This window comes from Elephas maximus, chromosome 4, assembly GCF_024166365.1.
Source record: "Elephas maximus indicus isolate mEleMax1 chromosome 4, mEleMax1 primary haplotype, whole genome shotgun sequence".
Taxonomy (NCBI): domain Eukaryota; kingdom Metazoa; phylum Chordata; class Mammalia; order Proboscidea; family Elephantidae; genus Elephas; species Elephas maximus.
This window is the reverse complement of record NC_064822.1, coordinates 33,536,765-33,550,475: the sequence shown is the minus strand read 5'-3', so window position 1 is coordinate 33,550,475 and position 13,711 is coordinate 33,536,765. Positions and strand designations below refer to the sequence as shown.

The 13,711-nt window shown below is 38.1% G+C and overlaps 1 protein-coding gene across 2 annotated transcripts in view; it reads left to right on the top strand.

Moving 5' to 3' along the window:
- The first annotated feature begins 3,012 nt into the window (after positions 1–3,012).
- The window catches only part of SPAG6 (sperm associated antigen 6), a 67,819-nt gene continuing 57,120 nt past the window's right edge, over positions 3,013–13,711 (top strand). The window contains exons 1-2 of one of the 2 annotated variants that reach the window (XM_049881851.1): positions 3,014–3,173; positions 3,287–3,382. In XM_049881851.1, coding sequence (XP_049737808.1) covers positions 3,149–3,173; positions 3,287–3,382 — 121 coding nt within the window. In that variant the 5' untranslated portion in view covers positions 3,014–3,148. Of the gene's footprint in view, positions 3,174–3,286; positions 3,383–13,711 lie in introns of both variants that reach the window. The other variant, XM_049881852.1, reaches the window with a different exon arrangement.

Here is a 13,711-nt window from a genome sequence, read left to right as displayed (position 1 = left end):
GACTCTTTAAATGCTAACATATGTTTTAATTCTTGGGGGAGGGATTCATTTCTAGTTAAAATTCAGCTAATTTTCCTTTAAAAACAAGAAGCCTTTTATTACGTAAATGATGTTTTAGATTTTCTCACCTCTTCCCAGAAGTTACCCTGAGTCCCTCATCTTTCCTCCCAAAGTACTTAAGGCAGTTACATAACAGTCCTAACTCAGTGGCAGGCGTTCAGTACATGCTCATTGAAGGAATTAATAATTTCTTTACATGTCTATCTCCTGCTAGACTTCATGTCCTGGAAGGCAGGCACATTCTGTTACTAACAAAGTGTCTGGCACACACTGATATTAAATATGTGTTTGGCTTGATGGAGGGATAACACACACACACACACACACACACTTGCTTCACCTCAATAGCAGTTTTTAAAATGTGGATACAATATCTAATTTGCACATTTAAAGCTTTAACTTTTAAAATTCAGCTAGAAGCTGAAGGAAAAAAAAAAACACCGATCTGATAAAAGTAGCAGTTTCTTTTAGGCATATGCAGAATATAAAAAAAACCCAGTGCCTATATTCTCACAATAATGGGATTTTCTGAATTCCGAATACAGATTTTTAAAGAGAAACAATACAAGATTTTTAAACTGGCTTTATATTGATGTGTTTTTCAGTCTCTTTTGCATAAATAAAGAAGGAATTAAATGCAAAAGTGTTTTTGAAGACAAATATTTTGATTAGCTTTTAACTAAAAGAGCCAAAAGCCTCCAAATAAATCTCTAATGGAAATATTCTTCAATTTGTTCAGGGAATATGCCATGGTTTCATTCTCAATCAAATGTATAGTTTAATGTGCCAAGCACATTGTATATCTGTATTTAAAGTCAGCTGATACTTTAAGAACAGTAATCATAATTATACTTTTTTTTTTAAACTGAAGCGTCCCTTTGCATAGCTTTCTTTTGCACTGTTAATTGTTAGTTTAAAGGTATGTATGTGATCATGAGGCATTAATTTAACTTTATAAAAAAGAATGGTACTATGTTTTAAAGTTAGCAAGTTCCAAAGTGGGTCAGAAAATATAGAATGGCTTTCTTGCCAGTAAAAGTTAATTTGTTAGCCATATTTTATATTTGAATTCTAACAGTTTCATTTATATGTATATTATGATCATTTTATGTTACATTTCTCCATTTAAAGACTTAAAAAGCTGGAATAAAGAGTAAAGTTATGTCTTTAATATGGCCAATTTCAGGTATGAACTAGGCACCCTTTATTGTGTTTCATCAGGAACAATACAAATATCCCATGGCAGATATTCAGACTCTGTAGTTAAAAATAATTTACATAGCATTTGAACTTGTTTTAAAACTTCATAGCATTCTGTAAGTAGACTGTTCTGTTATGTTTATAGGTTTGGACTTTTCTTTTTCAGTATTGAGGAGTTATCTCAACATTTTTCAAGTAGAAAATAGTAAAGCAATTACTAAAAATGGCTTAGGAGTTTGAGTTGTTTGTTTAAGGACTGAAACCAAATATAGAACCTTTTAGTTTTAAGGGGATTTTTTTTTTCATAATGCAACAAGGAACTGAAAATAAAATTACAATGGTTTATTTGCAATCTTAATTACTTAGTCTGTTTTCCCCCATATCTCTAAAAGGGGACACACAACAATTTTAATTTTAAAGGACTTGTTCCTTTAGGGAAATGTAGAGATCATTGTGAAACTTATGTCTTAAAGTTAAGTAAAATGATTGTGGCTATCACTGGCTTCTGAACTGCGGAAGCAAAAGACAGGCACCTGCTCTGGGGGTGGCAGGGGAACACACTTATTCTTCCCTTTGTTGGTCCATTCTCCAAATCTTTGGAGCACCACAAAATATAGGACTTCATCAGAGAGCTTAGGTCAGGGTGAGACTTCAAAGATTATTAAAGAGATCTCACCTCAACTCAACTTGCTAAGTTTACACGCTCCCTTCTGTTAAAGAAGAGATGTCAAGAGGTTTCCTGTCTTGGCACAACTCAGCAACAGCTGTGGCTATCTACTGACTTGGCACCTGGTGAAATTGTAGTTTCTGGTAGAAAAACATTTAAAGTTGACACCTGTCACTGAAATATTTGGTATATAGTTTTCCAAGGCAAGCTAGAAACCCCTGATAGACTAAATACTTAATTTTGTTAAGAGACACTGGGTAGAGTTAGTTACATAACCTAGGGAAGTCTGTTTAAAATAATTTGAATCAAGGTTTTCCAGGTAAAGATTCTCTTTCCCTTTGCTTTGGAAATTTCAACATGTAAAATGAAGCTTGAATGTAAAAGACAAAGAGAAAAAATTTGAAAATAACAAAAAAGTGAGGAAACAGCAAAGTTAGTAGTCATTAGGAGAAAGCCACAGAAGACAGAGCATTTGTCATATTGTTTCCTTGTCTGCTTTTCTCATTGAATCCCTAGGAGTGCTTACTAAATGCTTTCAATACAGTATAATTAAGTGTATGAACATGGTTGTCTTGACTCTCCAGCAATCTTGAAACTGGAAATTCCAGGTACGTTAAAAACTAGATTAAAAAGGAAAACACCAGACTTCAAGGTTGCCTTAATAATTGTACTTATAAAATTACAGAATAACACGTGTGAGATTTCTCTTGACCGTCGAAGCAAAGACAGTCCTCTCGATGGAGTTTCCTCGTCTTGCCGCACTTGAACCACGCTCTCTGGGCGCGTCGGGTAACCGCCCGGACCCACCCCGCGCCGCAGTCAGGAGATTCCGCTGATCTGGGTTCGCTTGGGGAAGCACTCTTTGCGGATGCGGCGCGTGTATAACGCGCCTTCCTGCTGTGGAGAAGGACACTCGACGGTACAGAACTCCGGCAGCAGCCTGGCGGATTCCCTCGGCCTCGGCAGTCTTCGCGCCGCCAGGAGCTCCGGAGCGCCGGGGCACGGCGGCCGTGACGTCACGGCGGAGACGGGCCGTTGCCGCGAGACGGCCGCGTTCCGGTTCCGGTCGGTTGCCCAGGAGACGCGGGTACACAGAGAAACGGATCTCGTTCAAAGCGGAGTCGTCGCGGTGGCGGCTGTCTCCTTGGACCTTCAGGCTGGGTGCCGACGAGCTGCAGTCGCCGCCGAGTTTCTCGAGGGCAGAGCGCGGCTGCCGGCGCCATGAGCCAGAGGCAGGTGCTGCAAGGTAGGGCCTGGGGCTGGCGGGGTGTCTCGACGGGCGGGCGGCTGGAGCCGCGCGAGCAGCGAGGGCGACGGGGGCAACGCGGCTGGCCCGCTCCACCGTGTCTTTGCCTGCAGTGTTCGAGCAATACCAGAAAGCTCGGACCCAGTTCGTGCAGATGGTGGCGGAGCTGGCGACGAGACCTCAAAACATCGAGACGCTGCAGAACGCGGGTGAGTCCTCACCCCGAATCCAGGTCGCCCCGCACCCTCTTGCCTCTGACCTCGCCTCGCTTGGAGTCCCCGAACCCACGGCCCTTTGTCGCCCCTCATTCCGTATCCCCTGCGCCTGGTTGCCTCTGGTCCCTCGCTCGCCGGCGCCCCTGCGGACTGAACTGTTGGGGAGGGGTAGGAAGAGGGGGCGGGACGGCGTCCCTAAGTTTCTGTAACCCCTTCGGAGGCTGTAGGAGCATTCAGTCTCTTCGGCGCGTTTTGGGGACCTGACGCCGAGAGGGTAAAGGTTCCAGACTGGGGTGAGAGGTGGCCCAAGTCTCTGTTTCTATCTTTAGTGCAACTAGACAGGTGTCAGGTTGAAAGTTAATGCCATACGAATTGCTTGGAAGTCATTTTACGTCAATAGGAGTATACGCTAATCAGATCCATTTTGTCTGGGTGCAGTTTTATGTCACCCTGCCTTTGATCACCTTCGACTTCCTCACAGCAAAAGAATTCCAATGTGGTTGACACATCATTTCTCATCTTGAGTTAGTGAAAGAGGAACGATATGCTTGAATCTTTTGCAAGGGATTCAGAATAGGTAAAGAACTAAAAAAGAAAAAAAAGAACTGGCCTTGAGAAATCCCATGGTGCCCTCATTCCATCCCTCAGTCCGAACTCGTCCAGATTCCGTAGTTCGTGTGTGTGTGTGTGTGTGTGGTTTCCATCTTATCTATTAACATAAACGGATTGAGAAAGTAATAGTGGTTCTCTATCGTCTATCTGTATATGCTTAGGGATGACTACCACCATCTGAATTCAAAGTAAGGTAGCATTTTATGGCTACTGTGTCATGAGAAATCTTCACTTTATAGGATGCTATGTTTAAAATGCATTTAAATTAGCATAGAGTTAAAAGAAAATTAAGATGTGTTGACAGGGCAAGAATTTTTAGATGCGTAATGTTTCCTCTGGGTTTCTTTGAGGGAAATTACTACTGCACTTATGTGGTAATCTGTTTTGTCACTGGAATTTTGCTGTTTATTTCCTGTATGTTTAAAGGGGGGGGGCGGGTAAGCGGGCTGTATTTAGAATGGAGGAAGTGTATTTGATTTTATTTAAAACTCCTACTCAGCGGCCTTTGTGAATGGACACTTACTATTTACAAATCTTTAATTTCTGGACAATATGTTTACACGTGAATTAAAACATTATCTTTAAAAAGCTGATAATTACAAAGGCTCTTTCAAAAATTTAATACTCAAATATTAAGATATAGATAACATTTAGGGTATGGAGTAGTCACTTTTTAGTATAATGGTGTTAGATTACCTATTCCCGTTAGTGTACAGTGTAGACTGTATTATGGAATTTAATCAAACCAAGTTGTCAGGCTATGTGACTATCAGAGTATAAGTGACTTAGATATGACATTCTTAAATAGCCAGCTATTTCCACTTACGGCCTGGCCTATGAAGGAATGGACTAGAAAGGGAATATAACTTAGTGTTTCAAAATTATCTGCACTTGCTTTGATGGCTAAGATTTTTCTTTTCCTGAGGAACTTAATATATTTCATGTTACTGAGATTGAATTTAAGTGTTCCTTTAGTCATATTAAATAAAGGCTCAAAACTAATAGAGGCGGATAATGAATATTCCAATAGATTTATACTTTTAATTAAAAATTAACCTGTAAGTTTCATTATGAAAACTTTTCTTTCTTAATAGTCACTTAATTTAACCATTCAACTGATTTGTTCTTTAAAAAAAATCATCATAGATTTAAAATTGTTTTCAAATGAGCCACAATATGTGTGTATCTGTGGTATATTATGATCGAGATATTTTTTCGCAGTCAGGTGCTTTCATTTAGGTATCATAAAATATCAGTACATTTTATTCCTTACTTAAACATAAAAAAAAACTACCCACATATCTGGGAAGATACTCTTTTGTTGTTATTTTCTCACTTTTTACACCATAGTAAACTACTTAAATACAATATGTATCATAGTTTCAAGTTAATGTGGAAAACATTTTCCATAGTGATCAAGCCAATAGTTAACTTGTTAAGAATTCATTCAGTGTGAAAAAAAATTGAAGGTGAAAACTTATTAATGGAACTTTATTTCATTTTTAATCTCTGATCCTTTTCATTGCATTTTGATGTGCTAACAAGAGAATTTGCCTTATTAAATATGTCCAAAAGAATTACCAAAGCAAACTTAAAATGCTGGAAAATCTTTTCTTCAGAGTTTTTGGGCAAGAATGAACTTAATTTCTAATCAAAATTATGACTAGAAAGAACAGTGTACAACATGTCTATAATCTTGGGGACTTTTGTCTTTATTAAATTCAGGTTTTATTCATCCTAGAGCAAAAGAACATAAATAAAAACATTTAAAAGTTTAATGTTTGTTATAAAATCTTTTTATGTACTCTCAAAGCCTGCATGCTTGAACCATTGTTACATCTTGCAGCTATTTAAGAATGAATTTTGATGCATCCCCTCTTTGAATAATCAGGAACATATGACTGTAATTAGTAGGAGAGATAATATATTGTTACTTCTACCAGTTGTAGAATTTCAGCAATTGAAGGTGATTAGTTATAAAATATAAAAAAGATGTTTTGTGGCATACTGGAATGTACCACTCTTAAGTCTGTTTAGGAGACCTTCTAAAATAAGCTAATGAAAGCTTCAAGAAAATCATTTTTAAACTGCTTAGTTATGTAAAATAAACTCCTTAATCAGCTATTTATATAAGATAATTGAGATAAAGTTTAAAATGATACTCTGTAATAGTTTACATATTTTCTAGTAAATGATGGCAAATTGTGGTTATGCACATTTTCAGAAGAGTAGGAAGAAAAGTTTGTATAACACTTTAAATATACATCTCTTTGAAGCTAACTGGCAGATTGAGGCAATTTAATGGGCCCAGAATTTAAGAAAATAACTAATACATATTGTTGGTATAAAATGATTTTAGATTACATTTGTCCAGAGCAGGGTGAAAACCCTCAGATTAACTATCTAGCATTTCAATATTCTATGAGAAGGAAAAGCTCCTAGTAAGCATGCATAATATATTTCAAACATATGCTGGCATATACCATTAATTCTCTTCAAAAAAACTGTTGTTCCAAAGGGGATTGAAATGGAAAAGAAAATTAGCAGAGCAACTTTTTAAAAGTTTAAATAAATAATGCTGTAATAATTTGATGTATTTGGCAATATAAGAGGAATCTTTTATAAATATAAAAGATAACTAGCTCAAAACATTGATTTAAAAAATAGGGATAGAGAGGTTCGCTACATACGTTTAAGTGGAAGATATGGCAGGGAGCTATAAAAATTTTGAACTGTATGGACCTAACCAAGAATCAAAACCAAACCTGTTGCCGTCGAGGCTATCCCAAGTCGTAGTGACCCCACAGGACAGAGTAGAACTGCCCCATAGGGTTTCCAAGGAGTGCTTGGTGGATTCGAACTGCCAACCTTCTCGCTAGGAGCTGTAGCTCTTAATCACAGTGCCGCCAGGGTTTCCACATGGACCTAACAATAATTTTTTTAGGACATAATGTTACGGACCTAACATTATGTCCTAAAAACAACGTTATTGAGAGTTTTGTTCTGTGCTCCAAACCATTGTTCCTAGATGGACGTTAATCTCTTTTATTATTTGAGAATTGGTACATAAATAGAAAATAACAGAGAGGGCAAGGGTCTCATTGTTTTTTTTAGGAGAAACTGGACAATTAAAAAAAAAGCTATAGATGAGCCTATAAGAGGGTGTGGCTTAGAAGTAGCAAATTTTGTGGATTAAATTTTAATGTTACACATGTAATGTTTTTGAAAAATTATTTTTATTTTAGTACTTCATTATCCCGTTTTACATATGAATGCTGCTCCAGAGCCTTTGCAACTCTGCTTCCATCCTTTTTATACACTTCTTTGTCTAACTAATTTGTGTTCATTCTTTATGGCTCTGTTTAGATGTTGATTCCTCAGGGAAACCTTCCCTTAGCCCTCATAGTAAGTTAAGTCTTTTGATATATGCTTTCTTAGCTGCTAGTATTTCTCTCTCACAGTACTTATCACAGTTGTAGTTAATTATTTAGTTACAGTTTCTCCACTAGCTGTAAATTCCATGCCTAGCATAATGCTTAGCATATTGTAGGTGTTCAAAACATTAAAATATAGACTGAAGGAAGGAGTAAATATTTTTATAAGTGTTTTCACATATCTTTTTAAAAAGTTGGATTCTTACAACAGCTCAGGTAAGTAGATAAGGTATCTTCTTCAGTGTGGATACTTCAGCTCACCGAAGCTTGGATAATTGTCTTCATCATAAAGGGAGTTAATGGCCAAACTGGGGCTAGAATCCTGCCTGGTCTTGTGCTCTATGTATCTACTCCACCTTATAGGTATTAGTAAGCCATTTCTAGGAGTTTCTAATAAACTCTGTTGATGGTTGAAGGAAGCCTACTGTTTAGGCCTTTGGGTAGTTTGGCTGTCTTATAATTGTGAGACCTGGCTTTTGAGGTATCCTCAAGGACCATCATGTGAGTTTGAGTGGAGGCCAGGTGTGAGGATAACTTTAATTGATGAATACCTGGAAGTTTGAGAGAGTGGAGGAAGTATTTTGGGCTTAAGCTGGCCGTAGAGCTCCAAAGGACCTTTAGGCTTCCTCTGGCTTCTCAGAATTATCAAACCAGGAGCTCTTTAAAATCACCTGGGGAAAAGTCTGTAACCCACTGGAAGTTCAGAATCAATATGGTGCTTCAGAGACTTGTTGGGCTGAGAATCTGCCTGGGATCGAAGAGAGTCCAGAGGAGACTTATTTAGAGCCTAGGACGGTAAACTGCTGTGTGACTGACTGACTATTCTCCTAGGCATTGAGAACGTATGAGGTAAAGCTCCATGAAGCTAGAGGCACTTGATATTTGTTGGTTAATTGATTCAAGTATATATTTAATACTTCTTCCCTTCTTCCGCAACAGGGATTATTATTTATTTTATGGACCAATCTGTCATTTGGCTGAAAGGTGACCTTTGGGAGTGGTTTGAGTTCCAAATTTAAAGAGTATCTCAGGTCAATAGTCTTGGGGGTTACTCTAGTCTCTACTGGTCCAGTAGGTCTGGCCTTTTTTTTTTTAGGAATTTGAGTTTTGTTATACATTTTTCTCCAATTTTATCCAGGACCATCTATTGGGTCCCTGGTTGGAATGGTCAGTAGTGGTAGCCAGGCACCATCTAGTTCTTCTGATCTCAAGGTATGTTCATGTAGATTATTGGTTCTGTAGACTAGTTTCTTCTTAGAGTCTTTGGTTTCCTTCTTTCTCTTTAGCTCTGGAAGAGTACAGATCAATAGTTGTATCTTAGATATCCACTCACAAGCTTTTAGGACCCCAGATGCTACTTATCAAACTAGACTGTAGAACATTGTCTTTATGGACTATATTATGCCAATTGACTGAGTTGCCCCATGAGACTATGGTCCTAAGCCCTCAAACCCAGTAGACCAATGCTGTGAGGTGTTTGGTTGTGTCTAGGAAGGAAAACTGTTCCTGCATGTGCTTTATTTTATACTTGAAAATATACGCAGCACACATAAATGTGCCTTCCTATACATATTTCATGGAAACCCTGGTGCCATAGTGGTTAAGTGCTATGGCTGCTAACCAAAAAGTCGACAGTTTGAATCCACCAGGCGCTACTTGGAAACTCTATGGGCTGGTCTACTCTGACCTATAGGGTTGCTGTGAGTCGGAATCGACTCGACGGCAACGGGTTTTTTATACATGTTTATGCATACTTGTATACCTACGTAGCTTTATTATTTCTTTAATCATGCTTTGTGTGAAATGGTTTTCCTTCATATTCATTGGGGGCACAACTTTGGAATTTCAATTGAGTATACCCTCGCAGAAGTACAGGGATGCATCTTGAGAAAAATTTGGTCTTGCCTTGTAGTGGGTGGAATGGCTTATTTGAATACAAGTCAGACTTCCTTAATTTGCAAATTGAAATATTGGTTTTGCCATATACCCCACATTTTCTGTCATAACAGTGGTTCAATTTTAAATTTATTGCTCATTCAGGTTTATTAGAAGTCTAGGTGAAAATGAACGATACTTGTGCATGTGTGTGTGTCTCCAAAGAAATGCCTTCTACCCACTTTTCTATATATTCTATTTCTGTGTCACTCACTACTAAATTATGTACATAGACTAGATTAGTTTTCCATAGAAATGTGTTTGTAGAATTAATTTAATGATATGCCCTCTTTTTTTTTTAATTGAGGGCTTATTTAAAAAAGTATACACTCAGATTTTTCCATAACCCAGATTTTTCCATAGATTCTTTAAATCTATCATTGATGACATTGTCTACTTTTTTGGTTAAGTATTCTTCATATAAAGATACATTATTTTATTCAACAAATATATATTAACTGTTATATGTCACCACCACTTGTTTGTCACTTTGTTGTATTGTGTTGGCTTGCGTATGGCTGTGATGCTGGAAGCTGTGCCACCAGTATTTCAAATATCAGCAGGGTCTCCCATGGTGGACAGGTTTCAGCAGAAGTTCCAGACTAAGAGAGAAGACACACCCTTGCTCGGGGAAGGTGAAGAGGACTTGAAGCACTTACTGATGAAGATCAAAGACTACAGCCTTCAGTATGGATTATGCCTCACCATAATGAAAACAAAATTCTCGCATCTAGATAAATAAACATTATGATAAGTGGAGAAAATATTGAAGTTGTTAAGGATACTTGCATACACAGTCAGTGCCCTTGGAACCACCAGTCACGAAATCAAATCATGTATTGCATTGGGCATATCTGCTGCAAAAGACTTCTTTAAAGTGTTAAAAAGGAAAGATGTCACTTTGAGGACTAAGGTGCACCTGACCCAAGCCATGGTATTTTCAGTTGCCTTATAGGCATGTGAAACCTGGACAATGAATAAGGAAGACCAAAGAAGAATTGATGCCTTTGAATTACGGTGTTGGTATTGAATATTGAATATATCATGGGCTGCCAGAAGTATGAACAAATCTGTCTGGGAAGAAGTACAGCCAGAATGCTCCTTAGAAGTGAGGATGGCAAGACTTCTTTTCACATACTTTGGACATGTTATCAGGAGGGATCAGTCCCTGGAGAAGGGCATCATGCTTGGTAAAGTAGAGGGTCAGTGAAAGAGAAGAAGACCCTCAACGAGATGGATCGACACAGTAGCTGCAACAATAGTCTCAAGCATAACAATGATCGTGAGGATGGTGCAGGAGTAGGCAGTGTTCCATTTTGTTGTCCATAGGGTTGCCATGAGTCGGAAATGGCTTGATGGCACCTAAGAACAACATTATATGTCAAAATAGGTGCCAGGTATGAAATTTCAGGAAAAAAAAATTGTTCCTACTTTTATTTTACCAAGTGTTTTACTTCTAACTTTTGCTGCCAGGAAACTCAGCACTATATTCAGAGCTCAATTGCAGCAACTATTCCTAACCTATGTTTCTGATAAAACTATCAAACACCCCGCCACCCCCATGGCTCATAATCATTATCTTTGTATACATATTCTTTAAAGTAAACTATCTCAAAATATTTTAGAGTAGGTGGAGTATGAATAAAATAAAAATTTAATTCTATTTGAAGATAGATTTTTAAATTGACTTCCTTCCAAATGCTTGCTTTTCAGATATTTCCCAAGAAACCTCTTGGAGTAGATAATCCTTTTGGTACTGTCCTGTTTGCTCTCTATGCTGACCCCATTCCTAGATATTCCAGTCTTCTACTAGCATTAGGGTGTGTTAGGTGTAACACATTAGCAAACAAAGACAGAACTAATTTAGAATTTGCAGCTCTCTAGAGACTTTTAAATTAAAATCGAATTATATCCATGTGAGTTGATTTTAGGTGAGGGACCAGTTTAAGTGGCCCAGTGAGTTCTTTAAAACTTTATGAATTTATGGTAATCAATAAAACCTGTGTAAGCCAGAAACCTGTCAGAGAAGGAAAACTCAAATATTTTCCACTAAAGAGTGATAGAAAAGTGGTAAGACTGCACCCTGCCTGTCAAAGGCAGAAAACTTGCGAGACCTGGAAAAACAAGGCAGTCCCATCAAGTTCTGGCTCTCACAGATTTAGTTGTATTTAGTGCTAGTGACCTACATACCTCATGTACCTAAAAAGGAAAGAACTAGGTACATGAAATTATCCATTTTGATTTCATTTTAATTAAAATTTACCTGAACAAAGAGAAAGTTGCACATTAATCTTTATAGTTTATTCATCATTTAACAACAATTTATCGAGTGTGTAAGTGCCAGATAAGTGTTTAAATGCTGATCATGTAAAAAATAAAAGGCATAGTCTCTGCCCTTAATGAGCTTATTTGCTAATGGAGAGCTGTATAATTAAGTAAAATACTGTTTGATAAGTGCCTGACATATAGACGTATGTCTAATGCACATGAAGGCTACATAATTCAAGATTTGGGAATGAAGAGGCTGTTCATGGAAGACTTCTAAGAGGAGGTGTTATCTCTGTTGAATTTCCTAGGAGTTAGTCATATAAGGAGCCCTGTTGGCACAGTGATTAAAGCGCTTGGCTGCCAACCTAAAGGTCAGCAGTTCAAACCCACCAGCAGCTGCATGGGAGAAAGATGTGGCAATCTGCACCTGTAAAGGTTACATACAGCCTTGGAAACACTATGGGCAGCTCTGCTCAGCCTACATAGTTGCCCCGAGTTGGAATTGACTGAGTGGTAGTGGGTTTGGTTTGTTTTTCTAGTCATATGAAGAAGGGGAGGGGGAACTGCATCCAGGTAGAGGGTACATTATATGTAAAGGCACAAAGGCAAGAGAATGATGGCACTTGATGGAAAAGGCAAACGTTTAGGTATAGTTGGAGCTTGGGTAATGTGGCAGGAGAAAGGAAAGTTGTGGCTGGAGAGGAAAACAGGTCTAATGATGAAGGACATAATATAAAGTTTGGATTTATCCTGAAAATGATGGAAAGCCTTTGAGGATTTTATAGTGATGGGGATCCATTTTGTGTTTTAGAAAGATTATTTTTGCAGTAACATGGAGAATAGATTGAAGGGGGTTAAAACAGAATTGGGAAGGCCAGGCAGTGTTATAGCACTTGGGCTGGATAAGAGACGTTAAAGAGTAAAGGGTACAGGACTTAGTGCCTTAATAGAAAGGGGCAGGATCAAATGACGAAAGAGACTATGATAGGAGAATACGTAGTGCTTAGAGTAGTAAAATTGAAGTAGATGGTGGTTTCTAGAGCCAAGACCACAAGTGTTTACATAAGTGCAACTGCATATTCAGAACTGCGCTGGCTAATTCAAAGAATAGGAAAGAAGTGTAAAATACAAGTTCTGCTCTTAGAGATGATTATTACTTATTGAGAAAATAAGAAATTTATTCGCATCAAACAACTTAGAGAACCATGTAACATGCTATATCAAGGATGGTTGCTATGTGTTGTACAACTTCAGGGGTGCCATCTACATCACAGTTTGTATGAATGGCACATCCTGGATTTATGCAATGCAAAACCTGCCCAGCCATACATATATGGCTTCAACTGAATTTATTTAGTTCCCTGAGAATAAGTGGGGGAAACAGAAAGCTCCTAAATGGCTTCCCATTTCACTTAAACTTACAAATTCTTAATTTAGCCTAGAGCCAAATTTGACCTGGTCCAGACCAACCTCTCCAGCTTTATCTCTTGTGACTCCACCCATTCTACTTTACATTTGAGGCCATCCTGAATTTACCACAGCAGCTTTAACACACTTTAATTAACATCCCTTATCCAACCCCAGAAACTTTGAAGTATCACAGATTTCCTCCCTCTTCTTCACAATAATCAGTTTGTCTCCTAAATACCTCCTTAGACCTTTCACTTTGCCATTGCTATTCTGGCCTTAGTTCCTACAATAGCTTCCTAAGTGGTCTTCCTGGTTCCCATCTTGTCCGTTTTCACCCTTTCTCTCCAGTGTACTCAGAGTGATCCTTCTTTACAAAGTACGAATTTGATCCTGTCACTCCACTGAAGCTAATGTTCAGATAATGTTCAAAAAACTTAAGATAGCTTATTAGATCCTTTAGGATTTTTGTCACTGTTTATCTCTTAGCCTTCTTTCTTCAGCCTCCTCTCTATATAGTCATATAGACTATAGTCCTGTTGCATTCTTAGTTTCATCAGCATATCAAGTTCTTTTTGTTTCTGAGTGTCATTTATACTTTTTTCTGGTTGGAATACTCCCCAGTCCTTTCCATCTCCATTCCCTTTAGTTTTGTCAGCAGGCTATC